General features: G+C 51.9%; 1 protein-coding gene across 2 annotated transcripts in view; it reads right to left on the reverse strand.

Annotated features, from left to right (window-relative positions):
* TNXB (tenascin XB) overlaps positions 1-18692 on the reverse strand; it is a 62422-nt gene that overhangs the window by 17941 nt on the left and 25789 nt on the right. Inside the window, exons 13-25 of one of the 2 annotated variants that reach the window (XM_063096468.1) lie at positions 15689-15997; positions 14090-14392; positions 12584-12871; positions 12006-12314; positions 10905-11213; positions 10456-10779; positions 9689-10039; positions 7956-8252; positions 5737-6069; positions 5041-5382; positions 2554-2886; positions 1356-1679; positions 666-1016 (exon numbers count right to left, since the gene is read on the reverse strand). In XM_063096468.1, coding sequence (XP_062952538.1) covers positions 666-1016; positions 1356-1679; positions 2554-2886; positions 5041-5382; positions 5737-6069; positions 7956-8252; positions 9689-10039; positions 10456-10779; positions 10905-11213; positions 12006-12314; positions 12584-12871; positions 14090-14392; positions 15689-15997 — 4173 coding nt within the window. Of the gene's footprint in view, positions 1-665; positions 1017-1355; positions 1680-2553; positions 2887-5040; positions 5389-5736; positions 6070-7955; positions 8253-9688; positions 10040-10455; positions 10780-10904; positions 11214-12005; positions 12315-12583; positions 12872-13211; positions 13296-14089; positions 14393-15688; positions 15998-18692 lie in introns of those variants that run through there. The other variant, XM_063096467.1, reaches the window with a different exon arrangement.

Genomic DNA, 18692 nt, shown 5'->3' on the forward strand with positions numbered 1-18692 from the left:
ACATTGCATACATGTATTGATATTCAACTCTGTACCCCCAAAATATGTATAATCAATACACTTCAATTAAAAAAAAAGAGGTGATTAGATTGTGAGGACTGTGCCCTCATGAATGGGTTGATACATTCAAGGAGTAATGAGCGTGAATCTGATGGTATTAACACGACAGCAAGTGAGAAGGTTAGCTCTCTTGCTCAGCCCAATTCTCGCCATATGACACCCTAGTTGTCACAGAACTCTGTAGAGAGTTCCCACCCAGAAGACCCTCACTAGATGTGCATCGTGGACCATGGACTTCCCAGCCTCCGAATTGTAACAAATAAATTTCATTTCTTCATAAATTACCCCATTTCAGGTATTCTGTTATAAGCAACAGAAATGGACAAATACAGTATAATTTATCACCACAAGAAACAAACAACAAAAAAAGTGTGGTCCATGGACCAGTAGCAACAACATCAAAAAAATGTTGTTAGAAATGTGAAATATCCAGGCCCTGTCCAAACCTGCCAAATCTAAATCTGCCTTTTTAACAAAAATCTCCAGGCATCACACATGCAAAAGAAGCACTGTTGTTGAGAATATTTGTGTTTTCAGAAGCTGGTAGAAAAGAGAAATCCTCCAGGGACGTCTTCCCCCACCGCCCCACGACCATTCACACTCACCGGTCATGCCCACGGCAGACACGGGGCCCACTCGTCGCCCCTCGTGGATACCGTACAGGTGCATCTTGTACTTGTGCCCAGGCTCCAGGCCCCCCACGGTGACCTCACTCTTCTCACCCCCAACACGCACCACCTGGGGCCACCCGTCCCTGTCCTTGTACTGGACAGTGAAGGAGTCGAAGTGGCCCTGGAGGACGGTCCAGGAGAGGCTCAGAGAGTCTGGGGACGATCCTGTCACTGTCAGTTTCCCCAGAAGTAGCTCCTCAGGGGGCTCTGGGGCCTCTGTGCTGGGCTCTGTGGGGCTGGGGGTCTCGTCTACCTCTGTGAGGGTGGGGGTCTCTTCTTCTGCAGCTGAGGAGGAGAAAGAGAGAGAATGAGGCAGGGTTTCTGGGGATGTCATGGTGTCTTCGGGAGAAAGACGAGCTGTGGCCATGACTGGGGGCCCAGAGGTCAGTTTGGACAAGCCCATACTAGGACTGGGTGGTCCTGCTGGGCTGACAGCTACCAAACACGCCCAGGAGGAGCCACAGTCAAGCACAGAGGACGGACAAAGGGAGCCACAGCCTCAGCCACAAGCAGGTCTGTGGTACTGACCAAGATCTCTGAACCATCCCCTGCTCAGTCGTCCCCAAAGAGCATGAGGGTGGCCCTCCCACTGGGTCCCACCCTGGGGCTCCCCCATTCACTCACCCGTCACCCCGATGGCAGAGATGTGGCCCATGCGCTGGCCACCATGGAAGCCATACAGGTTCATCTTGTACTTGTGGTCTGGCTCCAGGCCAGAGACAGTGACCACGTCCTCATGCCCTGGCACCCGCATCACCTTGGACTGCCCATCCCCATTCCTGTACTGGACCAGGAAGTGATCAAACTGGCCCTCGGGGACTGTCCAGGAGAGGCTCAGGGAGTCGGAGGTGGCATCTGTCACGGTCAGCTCCCCCAGCCGCGGCTTGAGGGGAAGCTCGGGGTTCATCGTGGGAGACAATTGGGTGGTCATAGCCTCATCCTCTGGAGCTGGACAGACACATATGGGGAAAGGTGAGCTTCTTTAGTCCTTGGTTCAGCACGTAAAGAAGTGTTTTGCAAAGAGCCCCGTAATGAGGAGCAGAATGATGCCGTCCACTAGGGCTCTCCGGACTCTCCTCTTCCAGGTTACTTTGATGTTGCCAATCCTATCACCTTACCCTGCTCCCCCTGCTCTCACCCATCACCCACCAACACCCGTGTGACGTCTCCCTCTCCTCCAGCACCTGCCTCTCTCTGGGCACAAGCCCATGTGGCCACTGCGCCCTGGGCCTCCCTCTACCGGGTCCCCTTGGCACCCTCCATTCAGTTGGCTCATATCTTTGCTCCCAGGCAAGTTCAGAACACCCTCCCAAGCCAGATGCTGGGGAGGGTTCCTGGACAGTGTTAGTCATCAGTACAGAACTGTGCGGCCACCCCCCTCCTCCCTGGGAGGAGCCACAGGCTCCCTGAGCTGCCCCCACCACTCCACACGCATCAGGACTCTCTCCCCAGCACAAAGGAGATAACACAGTATCTCTCAGTTCCTCCCACGTGCCCTGCTGTTTCTAGCTCCTGCTCTTTGCACCGCTTGATATTGATCTGACATGCTCTTCTTCTTTCTAAAGCTGTCCCCAGCTAAGTCGTGCCTGACCTCAGGTCACAGCTGTCCCCTGGGTACTGGGGGCAGGCTGGCTCAGGCGTCCCTGCCTGCCCTGGCCCGGCCCCTGGGCTTCCCTGTCTCAGGCTCACCCCTTGTGCTTTATTTGCTGGCTCACAGCCTGTCTCCCCACCCCCCTGAGCCCCATCAATACAGCAATATGGCTAAGAAGGGGACATCTTCTTGGGTCATCTTCCCTTACCACCCCACCCCTCATTCACTCACCAGTGATGCCCATGGTGGACACGGGACCCATGCGCCGTCCCTTGTGGACGCCGTACAGGTGCATCTTGTACTTGCGCCTGGGCTCCAGGCCCCCCACGGTGACTTCTCTCTCCTCGCCCCTGATACGCACCATCTGGGGCCGCCCATCCCTGTCCTTGTACTGGATGGTGAAGGAGTCAAAGTGGCCCTGGGGGATGGTCCAGGAGAGGCTCAGCGAGTCTGGGGATGATCCTGTCACTGTCAGCTCTCCCAGGAGTGGCTCCTCGGGGGATTCTGGAGCCTCCCTGCTCGGTTCTGTGGGCCTGGGAGTCTCATCCACAACCTCCTGGGGGGCTGAGAGAAGAGATAGTGGGATACAGTCTGGAATGGTGACTTGCTTTGTTGACATCATTGATAGGGACAATAAAGGCCATCAGCAGACATACTTCTGAAGCTTGGGCTTGGGTAGCTTTCGCTCGCCATTGGGTCACTCATGGATAGAGAGAGGGCTGAGAGCCCCAAAATCTGTGCTGTATTGCTGGTGCAACTGCACTGGTACAAACCTTCTGAAGGCAACTGGAACACATGTCAGGAGCCAAAATAATGCTCATTTCCTTTGACTCAATAATCCTGTTATGAGCATCTATCCTAAGAAAATTATTAAAAGCAGGAAAAAGTTATAGCATGGAAGAATTCATTATGGGATTATTCATGACAGCAAAATGTGTCAGGAACCCAAACAACCTGTAGAAGATGATTAATTTTGTTACTGTGCTTTCACTGAAAAGCATCAAATAACCATTTAAATGATGATTAATGCAGGTTGTATAAGCACAAGGTAAGTGATTACACTGTAACCCGTGTACAAAAAAGTAAGAGCCAAGAATTCTATGAACACTCTGACTGCAACGTTAAAACATGCCCTGCCTGCAAATGTGGAAAGAGAATGTGTGTTACATGTGGTTATTAATGGCGGTTATTGGGTCAGAAGGTGGGATTATGAGATTTTTTTTTCATATTTTCCAAACTTACATAATATTGCTATATTCTTCTCACAAGAAAAATGTGGGCTTAAAGAGGAATTCTGGACTATAAAATCTAATAACTAAGTGGGTGTGGGGAGACGGAACAGGAAGGACAGGAGACAGGGGCTCCTTACGCTGCCTTCTCCACTTTGTACATGCTGTGACTTGCCAGGATCGGGGTCAAAAAATCCAAAACCGAACAGTGGATGAGAATTAACAGATTATCCCCAGGATCTGAGTTTTTCTAATGTTCATTTTCCAGTTATTCTCCTTCTCTCTGTTCCCCAAAACATAGATGGTCCTCTGCACACGCACATAGAAATGAGGCCTATCTCTCAGCAGTCAGAGTGGCTCCTCTGCCTGGCTGATATTCAGGAGGTGGGAGCGCTCCTCACAAAGTTCGCCTCATGTCACAGAGGGAGTGACCTGCTTTCCGAAGAGATCACCTCTCAGAGGGGCAGATTCTTCCACACCTGTAGGAACTCATGAAGAATACTCAAAACAAGGCATAAGAATCTGGCTGAGAATGGTTTATAAAAGAAAGCCTAAGTGCACTTCTGGAATTTAATTTATCTTGTGACTTTTTCACCCTAATTTCTTAAGGACTAGAAATTTTAACCTTCTCATAATTAGAAATGAAACGTTTCAAGAGAGACAGGGAAGAAGACAGAGTGCAAGGGAGAAGACACTATATTTTTTCTATTTTTCCCTGATTATAAAAGAAATATTTGCTATTTGGAAAAATGTGAACAACACAGAACAGAATAAAAAAGAAAAAAAATACTTGCTGGAACATTCTATTCTAACAACCTGCATCCGTGGGATGTTTCTTTCCACTCTTCTTGCTATGCCTGTTATTTTCAAATGGTTGTGATTAGCATCCTTACAAAAATTTGGGGGTCTCTTTTTTCAATGTAACATTATACAGTAATGGTCTTATGTCAAAATGTTTCAATGGTGGCATTATAGCTCATTTTATAGGTGTTGCCTAAATTATTTAGTCATCTCAACGTGGTTTGAGGCTGGGTAGTTTCTCTCTCTCTCTCTCTCTCTCTCTGTGTGTGTGTGTGTGTGTGTGTGTGTGTGTGTGTGTGTGTGTGTGTGTGTGTGTGTGTGTGTGTGTGTGTGTGTGTGCTTACTTCATAGACTGCTGTGATTAAGATGGGAAGAAAGAAAAATTCTGGTAAATCAGGGTTTGCCTGTGCCTGACATATTTCACCGTTGGAGGTGGACAGTGGCTGACCAATAGAGGGAGGCCTCCAGAGTAGATAATGAGGCTGCAGGTGGGCAAAGGCCAAACCAATAGGCATGGACAACAGCAAAGGGCCATGGAAGGGGAGTCATGGAGGGGGACTATAGTTGGGTGGCATGAAAGAGGGGCCAGTACCTGGACCCACAGGGTTCGGTGAGAGAGCAGAACAGTCAACCAGGTATCTGTGAGAAATAAGCAGTCATCCCCTAAGTCCCCTGCCCTGCCACTCACCAGTCACACCCACAGCGGACACCGGGCCCACACGTTGCCCCTCGTGGATGCCGTACAGGTGCATCTTGTACTTGTGCCCAGGCTCCAGGTCCCCCACGGTGACCTCACTCTCCTCACCCCCAACACGCACCACCTTGGGCCGCCCATCCCTGTCCTTGTACTGGATAGCGAAGGAGTCGAAGCGACCCTGGGGGACGGTCCAGGAGAGACTCAGAGAGTCTGGTGACAATCCTGTCACCGTCAGCTCCCCCAGGAGTGGCTCTTCAGAGGATTCTGGGGCCTCTGTGCTGGGTTCTGTGGGGCTGGGAGTCTTGTCCACCTCACTGGGGACAGGGGTCTCTTCTGCAGCTGAGAAGGAAAGACAGAGAGGTTGAGGCAGGGTCACTGGGGATGTTCTAGGGTCTTGGAGAGAAGGATGGTGCAGCTGCAGCCAGAACAGGGGCCTGGAAGTCAGTTTGGACAAGCCCACTCTGGGGCTGGGTGGTCCTGCTGGGCTGACAGCTACCAAACATGCCTAGGTTCCAGGAGGAGCCCTGGTCATGCTAGAGGACGGACAAAGGGAGACACAGCCTCAGCCACAAGCAGATCTGTGGTATTGAACAAGATCCCTGAACTGTCCCCGACTCAGTTGTCCCCAAAGAGCATGAGGGTGACCCTTCCACTAGGTCTCACCCTGGGGCTCCCCTATCCACTCACCAGTCACCCCAATGACAGAGACGGGGCCCACACGCTGGCCACCATGGAAGCCGTACAGGTTCATCTTGTATTTGTTGTCTGGCTCCAGGCCAGAGACAGTGACCCTGTTCTCATGCCCCGGCACCCACATCGCCTTGGGCTGCCTGTCTCCGTTCCTGTACTGGACCAGGAAGTGGTCAAACTGGCCCTCAGGGACCATCCAGAAGAGGCTCAGGGAGTTGAGGGTGGCATCTGTCACGGTCAGTTCCCCCAGGCGTGGCTTGATGGGAGGCTCGGGGGTCATGGTGGGAGGTTCTGTCAGGGCTGGGGTCATTTCTTCGCCCTTCCCTGGGGCTGCATTGAGAGATAGAGAGAATGGCGTATGTACCAGTGGGGCTCTTTCCAGCTGGGAGATTCTGGGTATTCTCTTAGAGATACCAGGGCCCCACAGCCTGGACACCCATGCCCAGGGTCAGGATATCACTTCCCTGGCTTGAATGTTCAGTTAACAGGGACAGAGCACACACCTGTGGTGAAGTCACCATGGCAGGTGATTTTTTCTTTCTAGGGTAAATGGTGTGGGTGCTGTGGAGTTGGTGGCGGTGGCGAGGAGCCTGTGGTAGACAGCCCTGGGGGTGGGAGGGCGCACCAGTTCCCAAGGTTGGGGACAATGGGGGTGCCATGGACCCAGTGGCTGCTGGTGACGTTGCCTTGGTGGTCAGCACTGGGGTGGTACGGGTGGTCTCTGGGGCAGAGGAGGAGGGTGCTAAGGAGACAGTGGCCTCAGGCGAGGTGGTACTGCTAGTCAGTGTTGGGGAGGTGGAGGTAGTCTTCGGGTCAGAGGAGGGGGGTGCTATGGAGTCCACGGCAGTGGGCAAAGTAGCCCTGGTGGTCAGCCCTGAGATGGTGCAGGGGTCTGCAGGGAGGAAGAGTGCTGCATGAAGCCAGTGGTGGCAGGCGAGGTGGCACAGTGACTGCAGTTGTCACAGCACAGCAGACACACATGATGATCAGTGTGTGCATGCACGCAGTCCATGGGGGCTGCCAAGTGAATTTACTTAGCAGGAAGAATTCATGCTTTATAATAACACCAAGCACACCAGACAAGCCACATCTGGAGGTACATCCACTTGAGTTCGGGAATTCCACCTCATGAGTGTTTTCCTTTAATTTTCCTTCTGGTTTAGAATGTTTTTCTGAGAATTTTAATTAATGTTTTATTTTCGTAGCTGGCCGATATGGGGATCTGAACCCTTGACTTTGGTGTTGTGACACCGCATTCTAACCAACTGAGCTAACTGGCCAGCCCTGAGCATTTTTAGAAACTAATTTAGATTTCACACTGAGGGTAAAGAGATGAGACTACAAGAGGTCATCTTTGCAAATGGGTAGTTTCTGGACCTTGCAGGAGTTCTGTAGGCTTATGGCAGAGATCATACCCCCAGGGATGCCAGCTCTTTTGGCCTGCGTGAAATCATTTGTTTTGTTTTCATTGGTATCTTTAGTCTTTTCTGTTCTTCATGGGGTTCTATACTGCCTTGATAGCTGAATTACAAAATCATTGCATTTCATTTGTCTGTTCTGTTTGGGAACTGGGTCTTAAGCATCTAGGAGTAAGGGCTACACCTTGCTAAGCAGTGCATATGCCTAATATTAACTATTTAAGTAATAGTATCGATGCTAATAGGACTCTGTTGTTTTAGCATAAATGGGTATCAATTTAGGGGCTTGGGGAACACATACAATTTTTCCCACTGAAATCCATGATAATTATGAAAATCAGGCCTAAGGGATTTTCAGAAACTAATTACCTTCCTCAGAACGGGAAGCCTGCAGACACTTTTCATTATGCGTGAACAGAGCCACAGTCACACTCACCCTTAAAGACAGGTATGGTTATTTCTTCTTACCAAATGGAGAAAGGGAGGCACAGAAAGGTTTAGTAATTCTCTTGAGGCCACACAGCTCAAATGGGCTGAGGATAGGGTCAACCCCAGGTGCGCCTCAGTCTGTGTTATTTTCCTGGTGCTCTGTCTCTTCAAGGACCCAAAAAGCCCATGTGTAAAGGGTAAGATGGCTGGGGTGACACCAAAGGCTTAGAATGAAGACATGAGCCGAACTGTTCCCAGGAGCTTGGGAGGCTCAGTCTCAGGGAAAGCGGGATAAAGACACCTGCATACTGACGAAAGAGAAACTGAGTCCAGCTCGGAGCAGGGCCCAGGGTCCCATTGCATACTCACCAGTTAAACCGAAAACAGAGACGGGGCCTATGCGCTGGCCACCATGGAAGCCGTAGAGGTTCATCTTATACTTGTGGTCTGGCTCCAGGCCTGAGACAGTGACCCCATCCTCATGCCCTGGCACCCGCATTGCCTTGGGCTGCCCATCCCCATTCCTGTACTGGACCAGGAAGTGGTCAAACTGGCCCTCGGGGACTGTCCAGGAGAGGTTCAAGGAGTCAGGGGTGGCGTCTGTCACTGTCATCTCCCCTAGACGTGGCTTCAGAACAGGAGCATCAGGGGGCTCCTCTCTGGGGGCTGGGAAGAGATATAAACAGAATCTTTCTTGTTGCTAGAAGGAGCTATTGAGTTCTCCAGCTTTTTTGGAATCAGGTCAGAAGACGTGCTGTTTCTGGGCTTAAGATCAATTTCTAATTATGATCATCAAAGTCTTTTTGTGCCCTCCTTAGTCCTTCAAATATGCCAGGCAGCTGCTTGCCTCAGGGTCTTTGCAGTGACTTTTCCCTCCACCTGAATGTCCTTTCCCCAGATATCTGCATGGCTTTTGCGCATTAAGTCTCGGCTCAAACGTCACCTACTTTGGGGGGCCTTCCCTGACCACGCTATTTAAAATTCAAATTCTTTCAATTGCAATGTATCCTCTTTATTTGGACCTGATTCCAGCACCAAACTGCAAAAGAATAATTATGAGACAATCTGGAGACTGTAGCACTACGTGGATACTCAATATTAAGGAATACTTGTTCATTTTTAAAGGTACAGTGATTAATTGTGGATTTTTAAAATAATAAATATATTTAAATATTTATTGATGAAAGTATAAGGATGTCTGGGATTAGCTTTAAAATATTGCAGTGATATATCCATACAATGGAATACTATTTAGAAATAAAAAGCAATGAAGTTCTGCTACATGTTACAACGTGGATAAACCTCTCAAACATTACACTCAGTGAAAGAAGCCAAACACAAAAGAACACATATTGTACAATTCCATTTATATGAAATGTCTGGAAAAGGCAAATCTACAGAGACAGAAAGTAGATTAGTCCTGAACTAGAGCTGAGCATGGGAATGGGTCTGGAAACAGGTTTTTTAGGGGGGGTGAAGAAAAAGTTTTAAAATTAGATTGTGGTGATGGTTGCTGAACTAGGTAAATATACAGAAATTGATAACTAGTGCACTTCAAACAGGTGAATTTTATGGCACATAAATTATATCTCAATAAAGCTGTTAATAAAGAAAACATTCTAGTGGGGGAGGGCAGGAAATGGGTGGACACAGATGAGCCAGACTAGCCAGGAGTTGACATTTGATTGAAGCAGGGTAGAAGACACATGAGAGGTCATGGCACTATTCTTTCTTTGTGTATATGCTTGAAATTGTATTTAATAAATATTTGTTGAACAGATTAATTAATATTTCATGGAATTTGTCCCAATTTCACAAGAACAGTTCTCTGTAGGTTTCCCAGGAAAAGTAGAGAGACACAAATCAGTCAGTGAATTACCTACCTAGATGCCTCAGTCCCTAGGGGCCCTCTCTTAGAGGGTCTGTCACTTACCTGCCGTATGCTCTCCCTGTCCCCAGATCACACTTTTCCTGAGCTGTTTGTGGACAGGAGGTGCATTGGAGGTTTTGGGGCTTTGGGGTCCTGGGTCTCCAGTGGACGGCATGCGGGAGGCTTCACTTTCTCGAGACCCAACTGAGAGGGCCCTTGAGATCTCACTCACCTGTCACTCCCACGGCAGATACGGGGCCCATGCGCTGCCCCTCGTGGATGCCGTACAGGTGCATCTTGTACTTGTGCTCAGGCTCCAGGTCCCCCACGGTGACCTCACTCTCCTCGCCTCCAACACGCACCACCTGGGGCTGCCCATCCCTGTCCTTGTACTGGATGGTGAAGGAGTCGAAGTGGCCCTGGGGGACAGTCCAGGAAAGGCTCAGAGAGTCTGGGGACGATCCTGTCACCGTCAGCTCTCCCAGAACTGGCTCCTCAGGGGGCTCCAGGGACTCTGTGCTGAGCTCTGTGGGGCTGGGGATCTCGTCCACCTCTGTGGGGGCGGGGGTCTCTTCTTCTGCAGCTGAGGAGGGGAAACAGAGAGGGTGAGGCAGGGTGCCTGGGGATGTCCCAGGGTTTTGGAGAGATGGATGGACCAGCCTTGACCACGACTGGGGGCCCTGAGATCAGTTCACACAAGCCCATCTGGGGCTCGGTGGTCCTGCTAGGCTGACAGCTACCAAACATGCCCAGGCTCCGGGGTCAGCTGTGGGCTCCCAGGGTAGCCACCACCACAACACAGCTCTCCATGGCCCCTGCCTACCCAGGAGGAGCCACGGTCAAGCACAGAGGATGGACAAAGGGAGCCACAGCCTCAGCCACAAGCAGGTCTGTGGTACTGACTAAGACGCCTGAACCATGCCCCGTTTAGTTGTCCCCAAAGAGCCTGAGGGTGACCCTTCCACTAAGTCCGACCCTGGGGCTCCTCTATCCACTCACCCGTCACCCCTGTGACAGAGATGGGGCCCATGCGCTGGCCACTGTGGAAGCCATACAGGTTCATCTTGTACTTGTGGTCTGGCTCCAGGCCTGAGACAGTGACCCCATCCTCATGCCCTGGCACCCACATTGCCTTGGGCTGCCCGTCCCCATTCCTGTACTGGACCAGGAAGTGGTCAAACTGGCCCTCAGGGGCTGTCCAGGAGAGGCTCAGGGAGTCAGGAGTGGCGTCTGTCACAGTCAGTTCCCCCAGGTGCGGCTTGAGGGGAGGCTCGGGGGTCATGGTGGGAGGTTCTGAGGGCTGATCATCCTCTTCCCGTGGGACTGAACAAAAACATGAAGAGTAAGAAGGACACTAGAGAGGGGCAGGGTGTCCACGGGGACTTGCCTCTCCTCCGAATTCTCCCAGCCATCTGGAAGGAAGCAGAGTGGGCAGAGTTCTCCCTCACCTGTCAGGGCCTCGATATGGGCAGAACCCATACGCTTCCCATCATGGAAACCATACACGGTCACCAGGTATCTGTGGTCGGATTCCAGGCCGGAGAGGGTGATGTCATTCTGGTCGCTCCCTATACTGACCACTTGGAGTTGCCCATCTCTATCTGTGGACTGGACCTCGAAGGAGTCAAATTCTCCCTCAATCACTGTCCAGGAGAGATGCAGGGTGTGTGGTGTGGCTTCCTCCACCGTCAGCTCCCCAAGGCGGGGCTCAGGTGCAGGAGGGGCTGGTGCAGAGGTTTCCGCCTCTTCCCTAGGTGCTGGTTCGGAGAGACAGTTAGAGATGGATGACTGGTCTGTCGCTGCACCAAGGCTCTCGGGAGGAGGGAGCAGGGAAGAGGAAGGAGGAAAGGAGGGAAGGAGGGAAGGAAGTGAAGGCAAAAGGTTAGCAATAAAAGGAACAGCTTTTGACATACACGGATGAATTTCAAAAGCAGTATGCTAAGTGCAAAAAGCTTTTAAACACAAGAGACTATGGGCGGCCTGTGGCTCACTTGGGAGAGTGCGGTGCTGATAACACCAAGGCTACGAGTTCAGATCACATATAGGGACGGCCAGTTTGCTCACTGGGTGAGCGTGGTGCCGACAACACTAAGGCAAGGGTTAAGATCCCCTTACCAGTCATCTTAAAAAAATAAATAAATAAATGAAATAAAAATAAATAAATACAAGAGACTACATATTGTACGTTTCTGTTAAATGAAATGATTAAAAAGGCAAACGATATAACAATAGAAAGCAGATCAGTGGTTGCTGGGAGGGTGGGGTTGGGGGAGCTGACTGCAAAGGGACACAAGGAAACTTTTTGGGTTGATGGAAATGTTCTATTATCTCAATTGTGGTCAAGGTTTTATGACATGCATTTGCCAAAACTCATTGAATCGTTCCCTTAAAAGGGGTGAATTTTACTATATGCAAATTATGCTTTCAATACAGCTGATCCCTTCGCCCAAAAGAGGGGAAGTGGAAAGCTCAGAGGTCTTATGGCTCAGTCAGATCAGGAGAGCCAGGTGGGAGGAAGGCACAGATTTTTCCGCTGCTGCTGCACTCACCAGTCATGGCGATGGCCGAGATGGGACCCACACGCTTGCCGTCATGCAGCCCGTAGAGCAGCAGCTTGTACCTGCGGGCGGGGTCCAGGCCCGAGACGCTGACCTCCCTGAGGCTGCCCTCCACGGGCACCACCTGGGGCTGCCCATCCCTGTCCTTGTACTGGACCACAAAGGAGTCAAATTGGCCTTCAGAGACCGTCCATGAGAGGCCTATGGAATCCGGCGTCACACTGGTCACCTGCAGCTCCTCTCCCAGACGGAGTTTTGGGGGATGCTTTGTTCCAGGATCATCCACAGCACTCTGGGACTCTGAGATGGAGACATGAAGTGGAAATGGCTAAGCTGTTTCTGGAAGCCTGGGTGACCTCAAAGGACAAGATGGAGAGGTCTGGAGACAGGGCTGTGCATGGTTGAGTCCCACAGGGCTGGTGCTATGGGCTTGTGCAAGGACATGGGGGAGCTGGATCTGAGCCAAAGTGGCCGGGGCCAAGTAGTGGTAATGGCAGACACCACAAGTGACCACCTGCTGCCCTGGGCGCCCAGGGGCAGAGCAGGGCCCTGCAGAGGATGTCCCTCACCCGTAGTGCCGTCAGCAGTGAGGGGGCCATGGCGCTTCTTGCCCAGGAGGCCATAAAGGAGGAATCTGTACTTTCGGCCCATGTCCAGAGGGGCAATGGTGACTGAGCGCTCATGGCCCTCCACAGGCACCACCCGGGGCCCTTCTTTGTCCTTGAACTGGACCACAAAAGAGTCGAACTGGCCCTCGGGGACTGTCCAGGAGAGGCGCAGTGAGTCTGGGGTGGGGTCCGCCACCCACAGCTCCCCGAGGCGGGGTGGGGCCCCTGGGCTGGTGTCACTTCCGGCAGCTGAAAGAGAGGAAAGGTTCTTGTGTTTACTTTTTCCAAAATGACTCCTTAACTGCCTCCTTCTGGGGTTGGAAAAGACCCAGAACTGCGCAAATGGTCGGTGCTTCCCTGAAATATTTCCATCACCCTCCCATCCTTACCACCATCTCCAACTGGCCCATGCCTCCCTCCACTTGACCAGTGTGGGGAGGGGTCTTCTGTCCTGAGTCATCTCTGGGAAAATAAGAGTCCCTAGCTTCCCTCCTTGTCTTATTCCTCCAGCTCCCCAGACTCTTCCCACCTCTTAGAGACTATCCCCAGCAGGGTACGGCTCATCACAGACTTCTACCCAGGAGCTCACACTTTGTGATTTGGCTGGCCCCTGGGGAAATGGGGCGTGGGATACAGGACCCCTGACGGTGGCAGACAGCAGGTGGGGGAGGCAGGATATTATGACTGGGGTTGTTCTTGCGCCACTCGTTCTACACCAGCCAGACTCAGAGGTAAGACTCCCCCAGGGCCTGGTGGAGGAGCGGGTCTGCCTGCGAGTGTGGGTTGGGGGGGAGTTGAAGGAGGGAGTACAGACGGGGAAAGGGTCTGGTGTCTGCTGAGGAGCTATCCCAGGGCCTGGGAAGGAGCGGGCCTGCTGCCTTCTTGGACAGCGAGGGCTCTGACGCATGCTTATTGCGAGAGTTTTCTGGCAACAGCGAGCCTCCAGGGGCAGGAGAGGGCCTGGACTGAACCCCAGGAAAGGGGCACAGCTGGGCTGGGCTCCTCTGATTCCCAGTTTCTGAGGCTCCAGGAGGAGGGCAGAGGAGGAAGGGGAGCCTTTGTGGGAGGCAGATATGGGACCAGATGGGCCTGAGCCAGGAGGGTGAGAAGCTAGGTGAGAGTCAGAGGGGAGACAGTGAAATTCAGAAGGCGACAGACTTACATGGCCCAGGGAGGAGGAAGGGCTTCTGGCTATCCTCGACCCCTTGCCCAGCACCCTAGTCTCCCACCTTCCATCCTCCAGGAAGGGGCCTGCAGGGGCTTCGCCATCCAGCAGAAGTAGAAATTATGAGAGGAGAGGAAAAGTCAGCAGCGGAGAAGAGACCCAGGAACTGGCCCCATTCTCCCGGTCCTTGTCTGCTTCGGACTGGGCAGGCAGCATGGCTTTTCAAATGACAGGAAAGACCTGGCAGAAGGGAGTGCGAAGAAGGAAGGAAGAAAGGAAGGCTGGTGCTTGGGGCCTCTCACCTGTCCTTGCCTCCACAGAGACTGGGCTGAGTCGTTTCCCATCCCAGATCCCGAACAGCAGGAACTTGTACTTGCGGGAGGGCTCCAGGCCAGGGACTGTGACCTCACGCTGGTCTGCAGCCACCAGCATTACCTGGGGCTGTCCGTCCCTGTCCTTGTACTGGACCACAAAGGAGTCGAATTTGCCCTCAGGGACTGTCCACAAGAGGCCCACGGAGTCGGGGGTCACATCTGTCACTGTCAGCTCCCCCAGGCGTGGCTCCAGAGGGGGTCTGGAGGTGGCTGGGGCTGGTGGGAGGGGAGCTGGGATCCGGGAAGACAAAGAACACAGGAGATCTCTGAGGGGAGAACTCTTGTGCTCTGAGGCCTCAGGGGACTGTGAACTGAGTTGGGGAACAGTTACATCTTTATTTTCACTGACTTTTAACTGAAATGAAGTATTTCCTTCAATGATCAATACAGGAAACCAACCACAGTAGTAGTATTGTTACTTTGTCACCAGTAGAAATCACAGATGTTTTCACATCACCTTAGAGTTATTACAGAAACTTCAAAATACCATTGATACTCTTCACTATTTCCAAATGTGGCAGTTTATCAAACATGCCACCAAGTCTTGTTATTTAATGAATAAGCCCAGGTATTACTAAGTCACAAATTTGCGTTTTTATTTTTTTATTTTTTTAAAGATGACTGGTAAGGGGATCTTAACCCTTGACTTGGTGTTGTCAGCACCACGCTCTCCCAAGTGAGCCATGGGCCGGCCCTATAAATTTGAGTTTTAAAGAACTATTTTGATAATTATACATCAAGATAATTGGTTTCTTTTATAATCATATATACATTTTATTTTATAGATTTGAAAAGATTGGTCTGCGAGGGACCAGGGGTTCCACCAGATGCCACAGCACAAACTTGTGAGGGCTGGCCCGTGGCTCACTTGGGAGAGCATGGTGCTGACAACACCAAGTCCAGGGTTAAGATTCCCTTAACTGGTCGTCTTTAAAAAAAAAAAAATTGTGGAGAACCCATGCCCAGGAAATCATGAGGGGCGGGAAGGAGCCAGGAGCCAAGAGAGATGGCAGCTTCCCAGAGGGACAAAGACTGGCACGGCCGGAGGGAATGCAGCTCAGGCCAGGAGGCCAGGACCTCCAAGAAGAGATTCCAGGAGGTGTGTCGTTTAATCCCAGTGAAAAAGGGCAGAAGGGGGAGGTGGCAGCCCTGTCCAAGTCACAGCAAGGTTGTAAAGAGAATGGAAGGAAACAGCTATGGACAATCGGAGAGGGAGAGAGAGTCTACATCTGGATTTAGGGCAAATGGAAGGAACATATTCCCTCAGGGTGAGGAGGTAGAGTGGAGATGGGGAAGGGACTGGAGGGTGGGGAAGGCTCCAGCCCTGAGGAGGAGCCATGGGGTCAGGAAACAGACTAAGATGACTGTGAGCCAGGGAAGGACCTGCAGGGTCACTGAGGCAGAGCCCGAGGGGGGCTAGCCCCTCAGGGAGGGAAGATTGGTGCCCAGGCAGGGCTGGGAAAAGGGTCTCAGGCTGGGGAAGCTCTGGGTAACCAGGGATGGGGACTGCTTCACCCCCTCACTCACCCGTCATGGCTATCACAGAGAGGGGGCCAACACGTTGCTGACCATGTAGCCCATAGAAGTTCATCTTGTATTTTCTTGCAGGCTCCAGGTTGGGGACTGTGACTTCAAGCTGGTCTGCAGACACAGGCACCACCTGGGGCTGTCCGTCTCTATCCTTGTAGTGAACCACGAAGGAGTCAAACTGGCCCTCAGGGACAGTCCACGAGAGGCCCACAGAGTTGGGAGTCACATCTGTCACTGTTAGCTCCCCCAGGCGTGGCTCCAGGGGGGTGTTGGTGGCTGCAGGGCTCTCTTCTTCTGGTTGTGGGGCTGGCACAGAGATGGCAGGGGCTGTTAGGAGAGGACCCTTTTTTCCCTTGGTGGTAATTATGTCTGTTGTTTTTGTGGTACCCATGAGGTAAAAAAAGTTCATGGATCGGCAACATCTGTCTGGCCAACAATCCTTCACTAAGTCCCTGCCAAGTGTCTGGGGGTGTGCTTGCTGGGAGGCGGGAGGGGGAGAGGTGTCAACTGTTACTGAGACCCTGGGAAAGTGGCTGAAATTCCACCTGTATGTCAATGAGTCCATATTTATACCCCCTGTCCAGACAGCTCCCCTGACCCCCGGTTTGCTTAACATCTTCCTTGGGTACCTAATTGGAATCTCAAACTCAACAAGTCCAAAACCAAGCCCCCGAGCTTCTCCTCATGCCTGTTCCCTCCACAGCCTCCCACCTCAGTAAATAGCAACTTCGTTTCTCCAGCTGCTCAGGTCATAATCCTTCGAGTCATCCCTGAGTCCTCTCTGACACCCACATCTGCCCTGTGGGTAGGACCTGTTGTCACTGCCTTCAAAATCTGCCCCCTCCTCACCACTGCTACTACCGCCACCTACAAGCACCTCGGGTTCTTCCTGGATCATCACAACAGTCTCCCAGACCACCTCCTTCCTTCTGCCCTCACCCCCTTCAGTCTGCTGGGTCTGCGGCCGGAGGGATCCTGTTAATCCATTAGTCAGAGCCTGTTCCCGCAGTGGCTTCCGTCTCACTCACAGTAAAAGCCAAGTCCTTTCTGTGGCCTCTGAGGTCCCACATGTTAACCTCTGACATCACCCTGCTGCACGCCTCACTGCCCGCCCCTCCCGCTCTTATCTGTCCTTTCCTCTGCCTGTCCTCTCGCCAGCATCAGGCCTTTCCTCAGATGTCCCCTCTCGGCAGGGCCCTCACCTACTGGGCTTCACTTTTCTCCACAGCTCTTGACACTGTCCCATTCGGCACCATGATGTGCTTGTGCAAGTCGCTACCTGTCACCCTCCACTAGAATGTGAGGTCCACAGGTGGGGGCTCTGCCTTGTGCACTGCTGTGTCCAGTGCCTGGCACACAGTGGGCACTCAACAGATGGGTGTTAAATAAACGAGCGGTCTGTGGGTCCGGACTGGGGAAGCTGAGCTTAGGATCTGCCCATCCCCTCTGTCCCAGAATGAGCTGGCTCTGGGAGGGAGGCAGTCCTCACTAGTGACCGAACTGGAAAGTGGTCCCAAGAGACAAAATGGCAGTGGGGGTGGCTGGGGGGGGGGGGGCACTCCCAAGAGCTTCTTTCTCTAGCTTCCGTGGAAGGGCAAGACTAGGCTCCAGACAGGTGAAACCTGCTTAAAACAGGCTGGTAACCAGGTGTCAGGCAGACAGAAAAGAGTCTGGGTGGGAAGGACAGGATGGAGGCAGCTGAAGGGGATGGGTGGGACCAGAGTGACCACCATATACTATGTACAGGGACCAGGCCAGGCATGTTCTTTCCTTTTGTGTGCCTTCTAACCATGGTAGTTCCTGTAGCGTCCACTTCCTGCTCGTTTTGCCCTCTCTGTACTTCCTTCCATGAGGGAGAGAAACTGTCCCTCACCATCAAACCTGACTGCTAGTGGTTTGGCTTAACTGGAAAGGGCGAGATTGTAATTGTTGGTGAGTATGACAGTCCCCACTGCATCTGGGAAGTGTTTCTAAGGAGCTCCACGCATTTCTCCTCCCAGCCCCACCAAGAGCCTCAGCCCGCTCTGCTGATGAACACCCACGTCCACTTCTTTCTTAATGGGCCACTTCCATTTTATCCAAGACATGCAAAATACATATTTAAAAATATACAGCACTAGAATTCGATATACAGTGATCTCTCCACAGGATGGTATCAGCAAAAGTCAAAATGAGCTGAGAATATGCTAGACATGTTACATCACCACCTCTAACCCACTGTGGCAAAGTGGGTGGCGTTTGCTCCATCTTGAAAATGAGGAAGCTGAGCTTCCAGGAGAGGTGGTAAGTTTTTCAAGATCACACAGTTGGGGAAACCAGGAATGGAACTCAGTTTGTCAGATTCCAAAACTCTATTTCCCTCTATAGCATTGCCTGTTAGAACCCATTCTTACCCTGGGGACCAGGCACAGGGCCTCACAGAGCCTGGTGTGGCTGCCTGGGACAGAGGCACAGAACGAGAGTCACCCAGGAGGAACCTTGGCAGCATGTTCTGGGCCTGGCATGAGCCTCCACTCTACCTCAGGCCCTGAGGCCAGTAACTCAGGGTGGCTTCCCCTTTCCCTCTTCTCAGTGCTGACTGAGCAAAGAAAAGAAATTAGGAGTGGAAGTTTGTGGAAACTAAGCCAACCATGTCACTATGAGGTTGAGCTTTGTGGAAGTAGAGAAACCATGTTCTAGAAACCTGTTTCTCTACCTTTAAGTTTCTAGTCTTTCCCCTTATAGTAAAAGTTGTTTTTGAAAAAGGTGTGTCTTGGGCCGACCCCGTGGTGCCCTTGGGAGGGTGCGGCACTGGGAGCACTGCGCCGCTCCCTCCGCGGGTTCGGATCCTATATAGGACTGGCCGGTGTGCTCACTGGCTGAGCGTGGTGTGGGTGACACCAAGGGTTGCGATCCCCTTACTGATCACGAAAAAGACAAAAAAAAAAAAAAAAAAAAGAAAAAGAAAAAGGTGTGTCTTTGTATCAGTGAGTAAAAGGAAAATGAGACCCCCCTCACTGTG

The sequence above is a fragment of the Cynocephalus volans genome, chromosome 5 (genome assembly GCF_027409185.1).
Source record: "Cynocephalus volans isolate mCynVol1 chromosome 5, mCynVol1.pri, whole genome shotgun sequence".
Lineage (NCBI taxonomy): Eukaryota > Metazoa > Chordata > Mammalia > Dermoptera > Cynocephalidae > Cynocephalus > Cynocephalus volans.